Raw genomic sequence first — 20388 nt, 5'->3', positions numbered from 1 at the left:
AGATATACAATCTCCAGGAAATTATCTCAGCAAAACTGATACACAGCCATCAAATAAGCAACAGAAATTCTATAAACAGCAGGGCGGGAGGAGAGGGTAGCTATACCCACAGCCATACCCAGGGCAGCAATAGAAGGGAAGCTAAGAAAATCCCCCTTCCCTTAGCACTGAGATGCTCGGAGCTGGCAACCAATAAAGCAGAAGCAATTTCAAAAGGAGGGCTGCAGAACCCTCTAGATTACACTCTGGGAAAACTCAGACCAAGCAGCCGTAAACTATATGCAGAAATCTGACAAAGAGAACACTATCAGATTGAAGAAATCTCAAGTCAGATCTAGACAGCATTCAGTGAGCTGAAACCCTGTGGGAACCAAAGTTACATAGGGATGTTCACAGACTCCAAGCAGCCTGCAGGACACTGGCAGGGCATGCATTCACAACTGGAACCCTGAAGGAATTCACAGAGGTATGACCAGATCTGAGAATTTACCTATGAAGAACTGTCCTTAGTCACAGACAGGATTAGTAATCCAAAACCCAAAATAAGCCTCAGGGCAGGTAGTAGAACTGCCCAGGGCAGAGCCCCTCCCAGCAGTGAAGAAGAATTGTAAGAGTCCAAACAAAAGTCAACAACCGGCCCAGTGACTTCTCATCTCCTAGATCTTTACTCAGCTCTCTTTTCTATATCTATCCCCTCTGTGTTTAGGACTCAATGATGATGACAGGAATTATGATGGTAAATAAGAAAGCTATTATTAGAAGAAAGAAATGAAGAACAAAATAAATCTTAAGAATTCATATTGTGAAGATAGTATCACAAATATATCTAGATTCAATGCAATCCCTACCCAAATCCACACAACGCTTTCCCCAAAATTGACAAGTTGATTCTATGATGTGTAGGAAAACACAAAGATTCTAAAATATTTATAATAAATCTGGAGAAAGAACAAAGCTGAGGAACTGATAGTAATCAAAACTGGTTCTGAGTGAAAGAAAGACATACAGATTAATGATCCAGAAACAAACCCTTAAACTGGTCAAGGATACCAAAACAACTCAATGGAAAAAAATGCTTATTTAAAAATAATGGTGCTCAAACAATTAGATGTACATGTACGATAAAATGAAGTATAACTTCTACCTCATTAAAAAAAAACTCAAAAATGACAGATGTAAAGTAATGATAAAAGTCTCTGAAGAAAACAAAGCACAAGCAATGAAAGAAAAAAATAGAAGGTGGCACGGAGGTAGAGCCTTTACTTTCTGTGTCCTGGGTCTGATTTCCAATACCACATAAAGAAAAAGAAAAAAGAAACTGGATTGTTGGCTTGCTTCAAAGAACACTATAAGAAACTGAGAGAAGTCCCCCTATGTAATGGAAGAAAACACGTGCAAACCTTAACGATTCTTAATACTGTCAAAATACACAATTAAAAATGTGTAAGATATTTAAATTTGACATTTCTCCAATAATATATACAAGTAGCCAATAAAAATAGGCATATGAAAAATGCTTGTCACCATTAGCCACCAGGGAAAACACCAATACCAAAATGAAGAGCTGGAAGTATGGCTTTATAGGAGAGCACCTGTGCAGCAGGCATAAGGTCCTGGGTTCATCTCCAGTACTAAGAAGAGGCGCCACTATCCACTATAAAGCTGTGGTCAGATTAGACATGAAACAAGAGTTGGCAAAGAAGTGGGAAATTTAAGTTGCTATTAATAGAAAATGAGTAGAAAAATCAGTGTTGTATACTGTACAGAGAAACTTTGTGAGATTTGGTAAAAGGCTTTCATGAGGATTTAAGTGGAAATTATGTCATTTTTTTTCTGTATAAACCTGGTTGTCCTAGAACTCACTTACGTGCTAAATATAAGTTGCTGCTATGACTATAAATGATGTAGCTGTTTTAGAAAATGATTTGGCAAGTATTAAAAAATGTTAGAGCATTACCACATGCCCCAGAAATCCCATTACAAGGACACATGCTGCAGAGCACGCATCCTCACCCACAATTATCCAACACTGCAAACAATTCAAATGTCCATGAATTGGGGAAAAGACAGACAAATGAATGTAGTGCTTTCGCATTCAACAAATACCATGTATTCATAAAAAATGAAGTACTGTTTAGAACACTGTGCTAAGTGAAAGAAGCCAGACACAGAGGACAATATATGTTTGATTCTGTTTATGTGATCCATCCAGGACCACGGAGATGGGAGATAATTAACAGCTGCCAGGAGAATTCAGTATGGAAGTACTGCTAACAGGTACAAGTGTCTTCTGTTTCTTTCTTCTTTTAGTCTCTTCTAGCTCTCCAAACATCCAGTTCCTTAGCATCCCAATCTGTGAAAGCTGAGTGAAGATCCCTACCTGGCTAAATGAATGAGTGCCAAACTTCCTGACCAACTGAAAACTACTACTATAAAAAAGAAATAAAGCTAATAAAGAACTGAAAATGCAGAAATCCCCCTAAAATTAAAAATTGCAAACTATAGTATCACAATGTGACTGATGATTACTGCAAATGAATACATAACCATCACTAATTTGAAGAGTACCTAACTCAGCATACTATTTTTAATATTATAAAATAATGCCATCTGGCCAGGCAGTGGTGGCACACGCCTTTAATCCCAGCACTTGGGAGGCAGAGACAGGTGGATCTCTGTGAGTTCGAGGCCAGCCTAGTCTACAAGAGCTAGTTCCAGGACAGGCTCCAAAGCTACAGAGAAACCCCGTCTTGAAAAACCAAATAATAATAATAATAATAATAATAATAATAATAATAATGATATCTGTTTTCGGAGTAGTCAAGAGTAATATTAATATTTTATAACCAGTTGCACATGTCCCAAAATAGATATCGCAGTTCATAAAGTCAGTCCTCTAGCAATGATTCTTTTGGATACTGAAGCGATTAGGCATAAAACTTTTAGGAATTTAAAATCTAAAACAGTCAACAATATAGGCAGACATAATAAACAATGAGTTTTCACACAATGCAAGTACTTTAAATCAAATATTTGCATATGTGAAATTGTGTATATGCTTGTAAATTTAACCATAAATAAAGCCTGTATAAAGTGAAAAACAGGTGACTGTTCTATGCTCTGAATCCTATTTGATAAGTCCAATAACTGCACATTTGGATGTTATAGTATTGCCAAAGTGAGATGAACCTCTCAACACATTCGACTTGTATGTCTGCCTTGCTGCAGATCTGTAATAAGCCACCAGTGCGTGTGTGCCAGTTTACAAACTATACTTGGTGTCCCAGTAGAGCTCACTATGGAAGGAATGGTACAGTTTCAGTGTTTAAGCTGAAAAGCCCTGACGGTGGTACCAGAGCAAAGAATTTCTGATATAAATACACAACAAAACTACAATTTTTAAAAAGAATAATGGCATAGCTGGGTGTGGTAGCAGAAGCAGACAGACCTCTGTGAATTTAAGGCCAGCCTGGTTTACAGAGTAAGTTCTGGGACAGCCAGGTCTACACAGGGGAAAAAAAAATGGCATCAAAGAAGTCATTTCCACTTAAATCCTCATGAAAGCCTTTAACGAAATCTCACAAAGTATCTCTACACAGTATACAACACCGATTCTTCTATTTATTTTTCTATTCATTTTCAATTAAATTGAAAATCTAAAGTGAAGTCTGATGTTTTGTTTTAAAACCTTCAAGGAGTACTGGCCAACGACTTTCCTGCAATCATGTCTGTGTTCTTGCCATTCGTAATCTTTACCCAAACTGCTGTTTCTTACTGTGTACCTTCTGAATTCGAATTCTCTTTCAAGGCATAGCTCAAACGCCCCCGTCCCCATGAAGGTAGTATTTTAGATACTACTTCTCTCTCATGTGCACAGCCTGTTTCACAGCTGGCATATGACTCCACATTACCAAGCCATCACCTCTTTAGTGCTCTACACCTGCTCAGAATATGACTGCTTAGATCCATCATTTTTAAATTTTCAAATAGGCATACACATAGATGGCTATGTTTTTAACATGGTTTTTAATTATTTTTATTTTTATATTATTATTATTACTATTATTATATGTTATTTGGTGTTTTGCCTGCATGTATGTCTGTGTGAGCATGTCAGAAGTCTTGGAACTGGAATTATAGGCAGGTATGAGTGAGCTGCCATGTGGCTGCAGGGATTGAACCCAGATCTTCTGAAAAAGCAGCCAGTGTTCTTAACCACAGAGTCATCTCTCCAGCTCCTCTTAAACATGTTTGATGAGAAATGGCATAGTTATTATTTTTAAAAGGTTTACATTAACAATTAACCTCCTTCTAGAAAGTTATAAGAACGCTTGATAGAAAGATGAGGAGGAACCTCCTCAAGTCTATGAACTTAAAAGAATTTAGACAAAACCAACAAATTCCAATAAACAGTACTTTAGCCTGGTTATTCTATTTTAGGTTTGGGTGGAGAGAAAGGGTAACAGTTTGTGGCTTCCTTACATTATCTGAAATAAAATACCAGTAGTCAATTTTATTTCCTTTGTTTTCTAGCATAAATTCACCATTTTCTAAGTCGCTAATTTTTACCAGATATGCAGGGCTCATTTATTCTTTAAAAACAAATCCAATTAATTGACTGAGTAGCATATAACATCCATTTTTGTGTTTTCTTGACCAGACCCAGGTCAAGTGTTCTACCTTGAGCTACAAGCCCAACCCTCTGATTTAATTAAACTTGAAAAATGCCTGAAATCTGCAAAAGTAGAAACTTTCAGATGGTAAACGTGATCAAAAGACAGACTGGTACAGGGACAGTGCAATGACTTCTAGTTCGATACTACAGTGTAACAACGCCAGAGTTGTAACTAGGGGAAACAGGTAGGCAATGAATGTGGTAGAAAAGATCTCAAGATGCTTGAAGGAGTCTTTTCAGGGCAGATTCTGCTTTTGAGATTAGGAAGCATGTCCGAGCTAAAGCCTGGAGTGTGATGGGAGTCATCTACAGGACATACGGGGGCATCTGAAGCCAGGGCAATTTAATCAAAGATTATACGTAGGTACAGAAACGAGACTTGTAAAGAGAACACTGAAAGCACTAACACTGGAGGGAGGATCTGGCTAGAGAAACAAGTGTGCAAAAGTGTAATCAATGAAATGTACTGATCATGATGGTGCCTCCCCAGAAAAGGCAAGGTAGGGGGAGCAAGGGGATCCAGGGGGTCTGAGGCCAGCCTGGTTTGACATAGTGAGTTCCAAGATAGCTATGGCCACAGAGAAACCCTGTCTCAAAAAACATGAGAGAGAGAGAAAGAAAGAGAGAGAGAGAGAGAGAGAGAGAGAGGGAGGGAGGGAGGGAGGGAGGGAGGGAGGGAGGGAGGGAGGGAGGGAGGGAGAGAGAGAGACACCAGAGGGAGAGAACTCAGAGCACTGAGAAAGTAACAGGTATCCCAAATCATGGGGTATTTTCAGATGAATGCAAAGGTGAAACAGAAGCTTAAGAGCAGTAAGACAAACACAGGATGCCGGCTTCCTCATGCATGGGAGAGGAGTGCCACTCATCAAAGAAATCTGCTATCAAGGAGAGAACTGGGATTCAGATGAGTTAAGTGAGTTTTAACAGAATAAAGTACCACTACATTCCTTTCTTTTTATGATTCAACTATATCACTCAACTGGAATGGTAAGATCAGATAATTTGATTGTTTAAATATAAGCTAAACATTCTGAACTTCATTTTCCTACAACAGGGATTCATGAAAGATTTAAGAACAGTTGGTGTGGCATACTTAGTAATGTGCTACAGAAAGTTCAGAAAGGGAAAATGATCCTCCTAGGGAAACCAACTAGTAAACTGCTACAAATTATTAAGCAAAAAAATAAATAAATCAATCAATAAACAAACAAACAAACATTTTAATAAAAAAATGGTAGTAAGAACAGTGAAACCTGAGCAGGATGGGGCTGGATAGGGCTGGGGCTGGAGCGAAAGCTTAGTTGGTAAAGTGCTGCCACACAAGTATGAGGGTTGTTGTTTGGATCCCCAAAGCCCATGTAAAAAGCCAGGGACTATGCACTTTAATTCCAAAGCTGAAAGTCAGAGACAGGAGGATCCCTAGAGTTTTTCTGGGGTTTTTTTGTTTTGTTTTGTTTTTTAGTAAGCCAGTAGAGCCAATCAGTGAGCTCCAAGCCAAATGAGAGACCCCAAATCAAAATTAAATAAATAAATAAGGAGAAACATTTGAGATATCTTTCATTGATCTCTGACCTCCATATGTACACATATACACATACACACACATGCGCTCCAATCCACCCACACACAAACAAAAAGATCAATATTTAGCTGAAGATGTAATGTAAAGATGTCCCACACAGACCAGGCATGGTGGCACATTCCTCTAATCCCAGAAGCAGCGGCAAAAGGCCTCTGTGAATTTAATATGGTCTACATAGTGAGCTCCAAGATAGCCAAGACTACATAGAGAGACCTTGTCTCAAAGGGTGGGAGGGAGGCCCATATATTTCAAATTCTGAGGTCTCAATATAAATTTACCATTTTTATCTATTATTAAAGATTCATGCCAATTGGAGGAAGGTGATATCACTTACAGAAACATAAATACTAATCACCTATTCTACTATTTTCTCCAAGATCTGTTTCTACTGTATGAATACTTCAACAAAGGTACTATATAATAAATATGAGTGCACACACATGACATACATAAATTTCAAATTAAATTTAAAAAATTTCAAAGTCAGTCATGGTGCAATGCTAGCACCTGAAAGGACAAGGCAGGGATATCTTAAACTCAAGGCAAGTGAGTGAAACAGAGACAGAAATGAAGAAAAGGAAGGTTTTAGCCAAAAACAAAGACACCAAAGACTTGTAACATGACCTTCCTCTTTTCACCTGAGCCACCAGGAAATTTCAGAACAGAACTCGATGACTTCGAGCTTTGATCGGCTCATCTCTAACCTGATGATGTTTCTCTTCACCTGGTGACTATCGAGTTGTTCTTTCTCTCTCTAATTATTCATGCTACACTTTATTCATTGCTTACTTGGATACAGTACAATCCTTAATAAATAAAATACTGACACAAAATGGCTTACTATATTTAAAACAGCTTGTTCTAGTAAGCACATGAACTAGAATTATAGTTTGAATCTTTTTATGTTTCGAAAGCTTGGTATCCAGCTAATCGTGCTATTTTTGGAGAGGTTCTAGAAACTTAAATGGTAGAGCAGAGCTGAGGAAAGTAAATCACTGCAGACAGATCCTTACAAGTACATTATCCCCAGGCTGCTTCCTGATCATGGTGTGTGAACAGTTGCCCTCTGCCACGGGCTACCATCTGCATCCAAGAAGCTCAATGACCTCCACATCAAGGAATATGAAGATAACCTAATGGCTCACAACCAATAAGGAAGGAAAAGAAAATCTTTAAAACAGCCATAGGAAAAGAAAAGATATGTTGCATACAGGACAGGATCCAGATGAAAAAAGACTCATCAGAAACACTGCAAGCAAGGAGACAGTGAAGTAAAAATTGTAAAGACTAAGGGGGGAGGGAACAAACCAACAAACCTAGGATTCTAAACAGAGCAAAACTATGTTTTGCATAATACATCTATTACACAGACTAGATATGGTTTCTATATAAGGGAATAACAGTACTAGAATGATACTAAACGGAGAAGAGTGTAAGACTCTCTTGTCACCTACAAATCATACAAAGGCTGGGGTGTGCCTCACGGGCAGAACACATACCAAGCATCTGTGAAGCCCCAATTTCTATCCTCAGCCATGAAAAACTTAAAAATCCTACAAAGATAACTATTTGCACAGATAAAATAATATAGCATTGGATTTGCAGGATAAAGCATAATAACAAAAGCACAAATATTCAAGTGGGGAAATGGAAGCACACTCTTATAAGGATCTTAAATGCAAACTGCTGTAATATCACTTAGAGGTGTAGACCCTGACCAGTTTACAGATACAAGCTAAGAACTAAACAAAAGGGGGAAGAGGGAAGGGGAAGGACAGGAACTAAACAAGTCAAACAGAAAACAAAAAGCAAGATGGCAGACTCAAACTTAATCATATCAATTATCACATTACATGCAATAAACTCTCCATTAAAACACAGATTACTAGGGTTCTCTTTAAAAAAAAAAAAAAGTCCTCACTGAGCACGATGATGGACTCCTGTCATCTCAGCATTCCCAAAGCTGAGTCAGGAAGAGAATTTCAAGTTTCAAGGCCAGCCTGGGCTACACAGTGAATGCCAGGTCAGCCTGGGTTACATAAAGATATGTTTGGTGTCTCTAAAGAAAGCATCAACTAACCAGGTGGGGCTGTGGTGTGTAGCTCAGTCAGCAGAGTGCTTGTCTATCTAGAATGCATAAAGCTTTGTTTGATCCTCAACACATACAAGCATGGAATCACAGGCCTGTAATTTCAGCAGCCAGGGGGTGAAGGCAGGAAGATCAGAAATGCAAGATCATTCTCAACTACACAGTGAAGTTTGAGGCCAGTCTGGGATACATGAGATAATACATCTTGTCACATCTATGCACAGCATGGTTCCTGGAACTCTAACTAGGGCTGACTAGTAAATGACACAAACACAGAAAAACTGGGAAACTGAAGTCTAGGTTCCCTGATGGGAAGCTACAGCACCCCAGAAGCTCAGTGTTTACCATATACAGTTTGAACTGGGAGGCTAGTGATAGCTAACCTCACTAGGGGCAGTCTTTGTAAGCGAGCAGTCTTCAGGCTATAAACACCCAAGAGGAGAAAGCTATGGTAGAGATTATTTTGCACACACTATCAACATCCACACACGGGCCAGGGAAGGGCTTTACCATCCCTCTAAGCCTCACCCAGAAAAGCCTTTGTCACTCCCGTGGGTATAAGGCATTGAGGTCCTTGACATAGCTATGCCCATGTCAACAACACACATTCACTCAGGACTTCATCTGCTCCCTACACTGGCTCAAAATGAATAAATTAAGGGGAGGGACAACCAAGTAATAGGAAACCCACATTAAACATAGTATATTTTTAAAAAATGGAAAAACTCTTATCATTCAACACTAATCAGATGAAAGCAAATGGGGCTATATTAATAGCAATTTAAAAGGGCTGGCCACCTACACCGAACAACCAGAGTTCCATCTCCAGAACCCTTGTAAAGGTAGAAGGAGAGAATCAATTCCACAAACAACCTCCACATGAGCATCGTAACACACACACACACACACACACACACACCATACACTATCAATTTTTAAAAATAGTATTGTAGATTATTGGACAAAAACTGTTATTAGTATAACAGGGCCCCAAATTTAGTAGGCCCAAGACCTTAGCATGACTGACTCCATGACAGAAGTACTACTCAGGCCATAAAACTCAGCACGTAGACAGTACCACCGGCTAAAATTAAAAAAAGACTTAATCCATCAAAGATCAAAGTCCGTAGTTCCGGGGAAGTCTCTAAATTGTACTAATCAAAGTCTCTAATCTTTGTTGTGGAATATTACTTTAACTAGGCAAAGATGTGTTAAATTTATTTATGCTGTGGAATATGACTTTAACTGTGTAGAGATGTGTTAAATTTGTTTATGTAAGGATGCGTGCTTAATTATATAAAGATGTGTTGCATTTGTTTCACCTTGCCTGCCTAAGGCACTGATTGGTCTAATAAAAAGCTAAATGGCCAATAGTTAGGCCAATAAACGGATAAGTGGGGTTGGCAGGCAAAAAGAATAAATAGAAGAAGGAATCTAGGCTCGAGAAAAGAGAAGACAGAGGACAGAATGAAGGGGAAAGAGAGGGAGTCGCCCAGGGCCAGCCAGACACAAGAGGTACTGAAACTAAGATACTCAGAAGGAAAGAAAAGGTAAAAAGCTCTGAGGCAAAATGTAGATGAAGAGGAACAGGTTAAGTTAAAGAAAAAAAGCTAGCCAGAAACAAGCATAAGCTGACGTCAAGCATTCAAAACTCAGGCTAGCAGTGGGCCAGTCTCAAAACAAGAGACTGTGGCTCAGTGAGGAAAGGCACCTGCCACCAAGCCTGAGTTTGATCCTTGGGACCCATATGGTGGTACCATAGTGCATATGCACAAAATAACTAGATAGAAATGAGCTTCTTTTTAACTCTACAAAAACAAAACAATACTAATAATAATCATAGACTGACTGGGGTGTAGCTCAGTGGTAGAGTACTAATATATTTAAGGCCTTGGTCTCTAATCCCCAGCATCACAAAGAAAAAACTGAAAGAAGGAAAAAACAAAACAAAAACCTAACCCACAATGAGTGTGATTCATAACATGACTAAATGAAAAAAAAATGTATAACCTGTAGTAAGCAGAAAACTCCAACGCTGATTCCTAGGTAAAGATCCCCAGAAAAGTAGGCTTGAGGAAAATTTTTTCTAAATTTAATATAAAATCTATCTCTTGTTTTAAAAAGACAAAAAATCCAAAGCTGGGGAGACAGCTCAATTGGTAAAGTATCATCTGCTGCACAAGCACAAGGACTTGAGTTTGGATTCCTAGTACCTACACAAAGCTGGGTGTGGTGGCTCGCATCTGTATTCCTAGCACCTGGGGGGGTGAAAGACAGGTAGAATTAAAGAGCTTGCTGGTCAGCTAGTCTCACAATCAGCAAAGTCTGGACTCGGTGAAAGCCCTTGCCAAAAAAAAAAAAATAATAATAAGATAAAGAGACACCTAATGTTGTAATGTTGACCTCTGGTCACCATTCATTTGCTCGCTCTCGCTCTGTCTCAGTCTCTGTCTCTCTGTCTCTCTCTCACACTCACACACACACACACACACACACACACACACACACACCATTCTCTCTTCTTTCATGTAAGAAAGTCTGCCAAAACTTCCACATAGAATCAGAATTTCTAAGCAGTTCAAGGCAAGAGGGGAAAAGGGGGGGGGGGACATTACATAGAGCACCTGCATTGGAAAGGGAAATAGAAGAAAACCGAGAGTATTCATCAAGTGTGGGTGGGGGCAGATCTCGAGGTGCAGAGTTGGCTCAGGGAATAAGAGTGGTTGTCTTCCCAGAGGACCTGAGTTTGATTCCGAGCATCCACACAGTGGCTTATAGCCATCTGTAACTCCAGTTCTAGGGCATCCAACGTCCTTTTCTGGCCTCCTCAGATACCAGACACACAAGTAATGCATTAACACACATGCAGGCAAAACACACACACACAAATATTTTTGAAGTCTGTATTTCCCTAAACTAAATATACTTAGAAATAAATAACAGAATAATATTGGGGGGGGTGTTTTTTAGTCGTTTTGTTGTTGTTTTGAGATGGAGTCTTACATCTAGTCCTGGCTGGACTGGAACTCAGAGATCCATCAGCCTCTGCTTCCCAAGAGCTGGGATGGAAGGTGTGTACCACCACCGATGCCTAAGACAACATTTTATAAGAGCTTCAAGAGTAGAAAATATTTAGGGGTGAAGTCTCGGCAAAGACCCACAAGCTGCTGAAAACAATGCAGCACCGCTGAGACAATTAAAGACGCCCTAAGGGAAACACATGGCTCAGGACTTGAAATATTTAAATTGTCTTTCTGTTTTCCCAGACTCTTGTCCAGACTCAAAACAGTCCCAGTCAAAATGGGTTTCTGTTTTGTTTAGAAACTGAGAAACTAATCTTTCATTTTTTAATGTTATTTTATGTGTATGGGTATTTTGCCGGCTTATGTCTGTGTACTATGTGCATGTCTGGTGCCTCCATCAGAAACCATGAGAGGGAATTAGATCCCCTGGAAGTAGAGTTACAGATACCTGTGTGCCACCAAATGGGTGCTGGGAACTGAATCCAGGACTTCTGGAATAGTCACTGAACCATCTCTCCAGCACCTCTCTTTTTTGGAGGGTCTCACACTATGATGTCCAGGCTATGCTTGAAGCAGTTGTCACAAATGATCCTCTGGTTTCAGCCTCCTGAACTGCTAGACTACAAACTAGATGAGACTACAGGCATGTGCCACCAGAATGCACTGGGCTTAACAAATTAATCTAAAACTCACATGGAAATACTAAGGGTCTGGCACTTCAAAAGCATAAGCAACAACAAAGAACACCTCTGAAAATGAAGAGAAAAGTTAGAGAACACTAAATAGGTTTCAGGATTTATTTTAGTTACAATAATCAAAATATTGTGGTATTGGCACCAGCACAAATAAAACAGATCCTGAAACAAAACAGTCTAGAAATAGGCCCACACATATTTAGACAAGCAAGTTTCAACAAAAGCACATGGGTAATTCAGTAAAGCAGTACTTAAGCAAAAGTCTGAGAAAGACTAGGGTGGGGAAGCACCCTACAACACACTTTACATCACACCTACAAAGCCAAGTAAATTTAGGATGAATAACAGACCCAAAAACAACCTAAAATGCTATTAGAAGCGTGTAAGAAAATGGCCAAGCAGTGGTGGCATACACCTTTAATCCCAGCCCTCAGGAGGCAGAGGCAGGTGGATTTCTGTGAGTTCAAGGCCAGCCTGCTCTATAGAAGGAGTTCCAGGATAGGCTCCAAAGCTATACAAAGAAGCCTTGTCTCAAAAAAACAAACAACATCAAACAAACAAAACCCAACAAAACCGTAAACCGTGGGTTAGGCAGATTTTAGATGACACTGTCCAAAAATTAGCATAAAAGAAAAAGATGACATAAATTTTTAATTAAGTTAAAGTTTTGGTTTTGGTAGTCTTGCTGGGAATCAAACCCAAGAACTTGTGTCAGGTAGGCAAATATCCCCAACTCATAAATATTTAATAAAAATTAAGGCTGCTAGGGGCTGAAGAGTTGGTCTGAAGTTAAGAGCACTGGCTGAGCTTTCGGAGAACCAGGGTTCAATTCCCAGCACTAACATGGATACTCAGTTCCAGGGGTCTTGACACCCTCTCCTGGCCTGGTATGGGCACTGCATGCACATGGTACAGAAACATACATGCAAACAAAACACTCATAAACATGAAATAAAAATAACAGTTTAAAAAAGAAAAACTTATATAAAAAACTTTAAAAACTGAGTTAAAAAAACAAAACAGTTAAAAAATTATATCGAGGGCTGAGGAGATGGCCTGCAGATAAAGCACTTTTGCCAAACAAAATGAGGACCTGCATTCAGATCCCAACCCTAGACTTTGGAAGGCAGGGACAAGTGATTTCTGGAGCAACCTGGCTTGCTAGACTAGCTGGTATCAGGAAGCTCTGGATTCAGTTTAGAGACTGAATAAGATGAGAATAAACCAGAAATATTCATAACCTCATCCTCCGATCCTGCACATACTTATGTACACACACACACACTTTAAGAGATTTTTGAGGAACTTTACTGGAAAAGTTACACAATGGAAGTAGGCTCATGCTATCAGACGTGACCAGTACACGTATTACAGAGGCTGGAATGAAGAGAACTGGCCACAGAGAGCTGCGTTACTGTATATGGAGGAACTGGTGCCCTCAACCTGCTATTGAAATGTTAAATGGTGAAAAAGAGATTGGCAGTTTCTTTTGTTGAGACAAGGTCTTTCTCATTCTGTAGCCCAGGCTAGACTGAAACTCATTATGCAGCTTCTACTAGCTTCAAACTTGAAGCAATCCTCCTGTCTCAGCCAAGTGCTGAGATTATAGGCATCAGCTACTGCACCTGGCTTTCAAGTTTTCACATTGTTTTTGTTTTGGGGTTTTCTTTTTTTTTTTTTTTTTTTTTTTTTTTTTTTTTCAAGACAGGGTTTCTCTGTGGCTTTGGAGCCTGTCCTGGAACTAGCTCTTGTAGACCAGGCTGGTCTCGAACTCACAGAGATCCGCCTGCCTCTGCCTCCCGAGTGCTGGGATTAAAGGCGTGCGCCACCACCGCCCGGCTGTTTTGGGGTTTTCTAGACAAGGTTTCTCTGTGTAACCCTAAAACCTCAGAGATCTGTCTGCTTCTGCCTCCTGAGTACTGCACAGTCACGCACCACCTCTGCCCAGCTGGCACGTTCCTCACATGTTAAATATACCACTGCCACTTGATCCAGCCATTCCATTCCTAGGTATCTCTCCATTTGAAATGAAAAGTCTGTCAAGTACACTTTGCAGCAGCTTCACTTGTAATAGCCCCAAACAACCCACATGTTAATCAACAGATAAGCGGGAAAGTTGTGGTCTGGTAGACTCAAGAATAAAAACACAAACCACTGACACACCCGAGTACAACACAGGTGGATTTCAAAATAATGAGACTGAGTAAAAGAAAATGAAAAACACTATAAAGTTTCAGTTATCCGCTATCTAATCCCATTTATATAAAACTCTACAAAATGCAAATGCAGAGAACAGATTGGGACTTGTCCAGGGATGGATAGGAAGGCATAAGCTGAGGAGGAAGGAAAAGAGGAAGGAGAGCATGGAGAAACTGTGGGAGGTTAAGGATATATTATCTTATGTATCTAACTATAGGTTTTTGGTGCTTGGCTTTGATGGCAGTAGTAGAGGTTGAGCCCAGGACCTCAAGCATGCTAGACAAGCACTCTTCCACTGACCTACAGCCTCAGCCCTCTTTTTTCTGTTTCTTGTGTTGTGGAGAAGATAACTCCAGGGCCTTGTACAGTGCATGCTTTATTACTGAGCTACAAACCCAGCTCCTAGCTATATTTATCTTGTTTGGAAATGTCTAATGTTGATTTCATGACCCATGTCAAAATTACTGTACAAACTTTAAATATGTGCAATTTACTGGATGACAACTGTACCTTAATAAAGCTGTTGAAATGACCCAGCAATAATCCAGGATTCTCAACCTTTCTAATGCTGAGATTTTTAATAGTTACTAATGCTGTGGTGACCCCAACCGTAAGATTATTTTCACTGCTACTTCATAACTATAATTTTGCTACTGTTATGAAATGCAATGTAAATATCTGATATGCAGGATATCTGATATGTGACCCCTGTGAAAGGGTTGTAACCACAGATTGAGAGGCACTGCAATAATCTATTCTTAGCTAAATAAGCACTTATATTTTTCATCCAGATGACTGAACTTCTAACTTGCCACTTTAAGCAGAAGCAAACCAACATTTCCAAAAGATGCACAATATGCCAAGCACTGTATTAGTCACTTCACACGTGCTAGCCTTCCTATCAGCACCCAGAGCTACTAGCTGTAAAACACAGTGGGAGGGTAAAAAGCCCATCCCCAAACTCTAGAAACCAGAAGAGGCTTCTTCTCTCCTCTGCTTAACCCTTCCAGTGCCTACAGACCAAACATGAGATCAGCAGTAAGCCAAAGCCATCAGAGGAGTTTTTGTTCTGTTTGTTTTAAGACAGAGTCTCACTATGTTGCCCTGGTACTCTCTATAATAGTATAGTCCAGAGTGTCTTAACTTGTAATCCTCCTGCCTCAGCATTGGAAGTTCAGTACCACACCTAGCTAAAATCTATAAATTTAACTAGAATTTTCACTACAGTGGAAGACTAACACTGGATATTTAAATTTTATGTTTTTATATAATAATTTTTAAAGGAAAAGAGCCTTTTTGCTTTTTAATAATGAAAGGAATTTTAAAAAAGAAAGAAAAGTGGGCTTAAGAAGGGACTCAGTGATTAAGAAACACTGGCTGCTCTTCCAGAGGACCTAGAGGTCCAAGTCCCAGCACCCACATGGCAGCTCACAGCTATCTCTAACTCCACTCCCAGAGTATCCAACACCCTCTTCTGGCTTCCTTGGGCACAAAGCACACATATATTGCGTAGACATACATGAAGGCAGAACATCCATACATATGAAAAATCACTGTTTTTTAATGAAAAGCACTAAAGACATCTCCAAAGCCTCAAATGTTGAGCACTCTTCCAGACCTCTGCCCTGTGAGGAGGGATCTATACGAAAGACCACACTAAAGCAGCTGTAGAACAGTGGTGCCCACAGGAGACAGGTCATGTCTGGAAGCACCGTTCCTAAGCGGAATTGCTATTCTATTAGCTGGATGTACATAATTCTCTATAAACACCTGCAATGAACAGCACTTTCGTTGGGTCAATTATGGTTCTGTGTAATTAGCCAAGTAAGTAACCAACTTACTAGTTTTCTCATTATATTTACTTAAACTCCTACTTATTTCCAAAAAGGATTTTTGGCTCTTCCAACTACAAAAGAGGATACCAGCTGGCAGGCCTCTAAGGGTTCAACTTTATTTCTCTCACTCATATTCTTAGAAATCTTATCAATCCTATTTTAAATAAAATAACTGTAACCATTTAAAATACAGACTATTTGACTAAATTTAAATATGGAAGCTGGACTATTGCTCAGCAGCAGAATGCCTGCTAGCAAGCTTGAGCCCCAGGTTCAATTCCTAGCCCTGCGGCAGAAGGAGAGAACTTAAAACCAAGCTTAGATTTGGGGGTCCATCCTTTAGTACGCATTATGACAAGGTCTCAGAACCTAGTATTCTGACACTTTGGACTTGAATATTGTTGTGACAGATTTTTCTGTTCATTCAGCAGTGTCTAGCGTACTATACAGGAACAACTCCTCGCAGAAAAAGTGTTTCCAGATGTGGTCACTGTCTCTATTGGCAAACTGTGTCTGGTTAAGCACCATGGTTCTACAACTACATTAGTGTGGTCTACTCTCAAGGCACAGGTCTGTAAGAATGTCCAACATCTGAACATCCTGAACAGTATCTTCCCCAGTGATTATTTTTTTAAAAGAGCCCTTAAATAAAGCAAAAATAGGTTATATTCTTTTTAAATATTCTATTCTTAAACTGAGGAAGCTGGTTCTACAAAATGTCCAACGTGTAGAGCTGTAATACATGTCATGTTTCCCAAGTTAGGACACACACACACACACACACACACACACACAGTGTGACACACACAGAACCACAGAAACCACATGTCACAGGAATATAAAGAAACCAATCCTTAATCAACCAAGGCGGTTAATTTAAGAAATCCCAATCCCCTGTTGTAACTCAGTTCTTTAGTTCTGCATTTGTGCAGCCCACAGCTCGTCTCAAGCCAGAGTCCCGTTCCACTCAGTGTCCAGTTTCAAACTGCCATTATGTTGTAATTCACGATGACTCTGTATGTCTCGGTCATATCTTTTCAGCCAAATCTTGCTTCAATGACAACTCCAGAATGAAAATAAAATGTTAAAAACCTCTATCATGTTTAAATGGTTTACATAAACTGGATTTAATTACTTTCTAATTCCAGAGGAGTAAAAACTTGGGCTTAAGATACACAGTCATACATGTAGGGAGGATGAAAAACAAATCACACACACAAAATCTGGACTTCATTTGGACTTCGTCAGCTCCGTAGAAACATGGCTTACCTTACACTTTCTCATTTGTACAAAAAAAAGGCAATAAGATCTCTTGTTTCTAGACAGATTACAAAGATCTACTATAATAATTCATGTGAAACCCTTTATTGATGGCTAAGCACCACACAGATGTTGGGTGTTATCAGTGGTATTGGCCAACACACTAAGGAAATATATCACTGAAACAGACAAACCACTAAACACATAAGTCATTTTCCAAAACTGGCAGTCATTGGGAAGGAGGCTTAAGAGGAAAAACTTTGATTTAGAATCCAGGCATCTGGGCTCTAACCTCAGTTATCCTACCTATCTATACATGAACTCTGGCCAACTTAACTTTTCATCTCAAATTTCTTCATCAAAAAAAAAAGTACAGACCCAAAAGTTCCATAAGTACATAATTCAGCCCTTATCAACGTTATCTATGACCAAGTATCCAAAACCCTCATTTAACATTATATCCCAAGCTCATCTCGGTTCGATCTTTGGAATAACTGAAGTTGAAGACGGCTGACAGCAAGAAAAATTTTAATGGAAACTGAATTGTGCACAGTTGTCGCGAATCTTGTTCTCTATATTTAGTTTTTCCTTCTAAAGGACAGCAAATGAAGAACAGGGTGTATTGAGAGTAGGGCGGATTCCTTTCCCACAAGCTTCGGGAACCACCCACTTCCCAAAGAGGTGTAACTGCTTCCTCCAGGCCCTCACCTGCCAAAAAAACTTGAAAGACTACGGGTTCCACTGCCCGAGCGAGCAGTTTGCTTTCCTTTCCACTTGGGTGGGGATGGTAGTAGTCAGCTAGCAAACACACCCTCTAAACACCATTACCCACAACACCAAGTGTCCCTGAAGTCTCATCAAGGACTTAAGTTTCTAGACTGACACTCGTCTTTTTGTTTTTTGTTATTTTAGAAAAAGAATTCAGACCACGAACTCAAATGTGGGTCCCTCTGTGTCGGTGCTGCTTGGTTTGTGCCAACTGCCAAGCTGCCCCTTCCCTCGCCGCCCGCTCGCCCGCCCTCCCGCGCGTGGGCACAGGCGCCGCCGGCCCTCACTCCCGACCGCGCCAGGTCGCGAGGGCGAACGCCGGAGTTCGCCCGCTCGCTCGCGGGGTGACGGGCCGGGCAGCGAGGCCGAGGCGTCGCCACTCCCCCCCACCCACCCCTCACCTCCCGCGCCCCCGGGTCGCTCCTCTCCTCACCGATGACGATGCGCAGGTGCTTGAGGCGGGTCAGCGCGTCCTTCTTGGTGTCCAGCACCTTCTGGGTGGACTTCTTCACGTCCCCGTGCGGCTTCTTAGAGAACATCCTGCGGCCGCCGCGGCCCCTCCCGGCCGGGTCCCCCCGGCCGAGCGCAGGCGGTGGGCGGGGAAGAGGCTTAGCCGCGGCGGCTCATGCGCTCCCCCGCCGCGCGGGCCCCGCTGCCAGGCCCGCCTCGCGCCGCCGCCGCCGCCGCTGCACGGAACCTGCGGCTCCGGCTCCAATATGGCGGATCCGCCCCGCGCGCTGCAGCGACGATGAGACGCTGAGCGGGGGCCGCCGCCCAGGCCGCGGCCCGGGCCCCACAGCCGCGGAGATGGAGCGCTCCGCCGCGGCGCCACTCCTCGCTTCCCTGAGGCCCCCTTAAGGTTGAAGCTTCTCCTGCAGCTTCAACCGCGCAGAGGCCCAAACCCAGTCGTGTGGGGGATGGAGTTTCACGACGCTGCCGTCGGTGGCGAACGGTCCCCCTGGCAACCGCCTTCTGACGTCAAGTGCTCGTGACGTCATGCTAGCGTGAGCTCATGCCTGCCGCTACAATCTCTCGGTTTCCTGTGTTCGCACAAAAGGAGAAGGGCAAGAAAGTTAAGGAGGGTGTTCTTTACCGTGTGCTCGCTGTAGACAGCAGTTCCTAGAGTTTTGTTTTGAAAAGGTCTTTTATCTCCGCTCTTTGAATCGCGCCTAGTAACTTAAACATCAAAGCAAATGGGCAAGGTCAGCTTAATGCCAGCTCTGAAGCCTTGGGTGTGATGTCATCTCACTTTCTAATTAGGATTCTTCCTGTGTTTTGTAAACTATTCACTTTCTAATTTGGATTATCCCTGTGTTTTTGTAAAATAATAATAAAAAATGTACTGTGCTTTAGAGATGCACAGGCCTGTGGTACATCCTTTTTCTTTAAATTACCGTGCACGTGGATGGCTAGGGTTACGGCTTGGCTGTAAGGCTGACCAGTGGGGCTGTTTTACTCTCAGATCTTCAGGCAAGCTTTATTTATTAAAATACAATTAAAATACCACTACAAAAAGTTCTGCTTTTAGACTTCTTTTTAAAAAAAAATGTGTCAGAAATGAGGGGAAAATTCTTTGTAAATATTAAAACATGAGCTGGGTGGTGGCGGCGCATGCCTTCAATCCTGACAGTCAAGAGACAGAAGCAGGTGGATCTCTGTGAGTTCAAGGCCAGCCTGGTCTACAGAGCGAGTTCCAGGACAAGCTCCAAAGCTATACAGAGAAACTCTGTCTTGAAAAACAAACAAACAAACAAAATCTATATTTCAATATTTATTAAAGCATGATTTCTAACTGTATAAACTGACAATATGACCACTCCATGGCATGGTTAAGGGCAAGGCTTTTATTGTAAATATGAGAGAGCAGTCAGAGGCATCTGGAAGAGTCCAGAGAAGACAGAGAAAGTCTGAGAGAGAAAGAGAAAGACTGAACATGGCCAGGAGAGGAACAGAGCAGAGGCTGAAGTAAGAGGACCTAGTTCACCGTGGGTAGTAGGTACCACCCCTGGGTACATGAACCTGATACTGTATGTGCAAACCATGGGGAACAAGCCAGAAGCATCATTCCTCTCTGTCTCTGTTTCAGTCCCTGCCCCCAGGTTCAAGCCTTAACTTCCCTTCTTAAGGCAGAAATAAACCTTTTCCTCTGCAAGTTGCTTTTGGTCATGCTGTTCATCAATAGGACAGCCACACGACTGTGAAATGATTGCTGTGAACACTTTCTAGAATGTTTTTATTAGTATTATATTTGCTCTATATGAT

At 41.1% G+C, this 20388-nt stretch overlaps 1 protein-coding gene across 4 annotated transcripts in view; it reads right to left on the bottom strand.

The window, feature by feature from the left end:
* The window catches only part of Ralgapa1 (Ral GTPase activating protein catalytic subunit alpha 1), a 209075-nt gene extending 190358 nt beyond the window's left edge, over positions 1–18717 (bottom strand). For 2 of the 4 annotated variants that reach the window (XM_038335965.2, XM_038335967.1), the window contains exon 1: positions 18560–18717. In XM_038335965.2, coding sequence (XP_038191893.1) covers positions 18560–18665 — 106 coding nt within the window. In that variant the 5' untranslated portion in view covers positions 18666–18717. The remainder of the gene's footprint in view (positions 1–18559) is intronic. The other 2 variants (XM_038335968.2, XM_038335966.2) reach the window with 2 other exon arrangements.
* Between the last annotated feature and the right edge of the window lie 1671 nt (positions 18718–20388).

This window comes from Arvicola amphibius, chromosome 7, assembly GCF_903992535.2.
Source record: "Arvicola amphibius chromosome 7, mArvAmp1.2, whole genome shotgun sequence".
Lineage (NCBI taxonomy): Eukaryota > Metazoa > Chordata > Mammalia > Rodentia > Cricetidae > Arvicola > Arvicola amphibius.
Note: the sequence above shows the minus strand (reverse complement) of the source record. Positions and strands in the feature narration are given on the sequence as shown.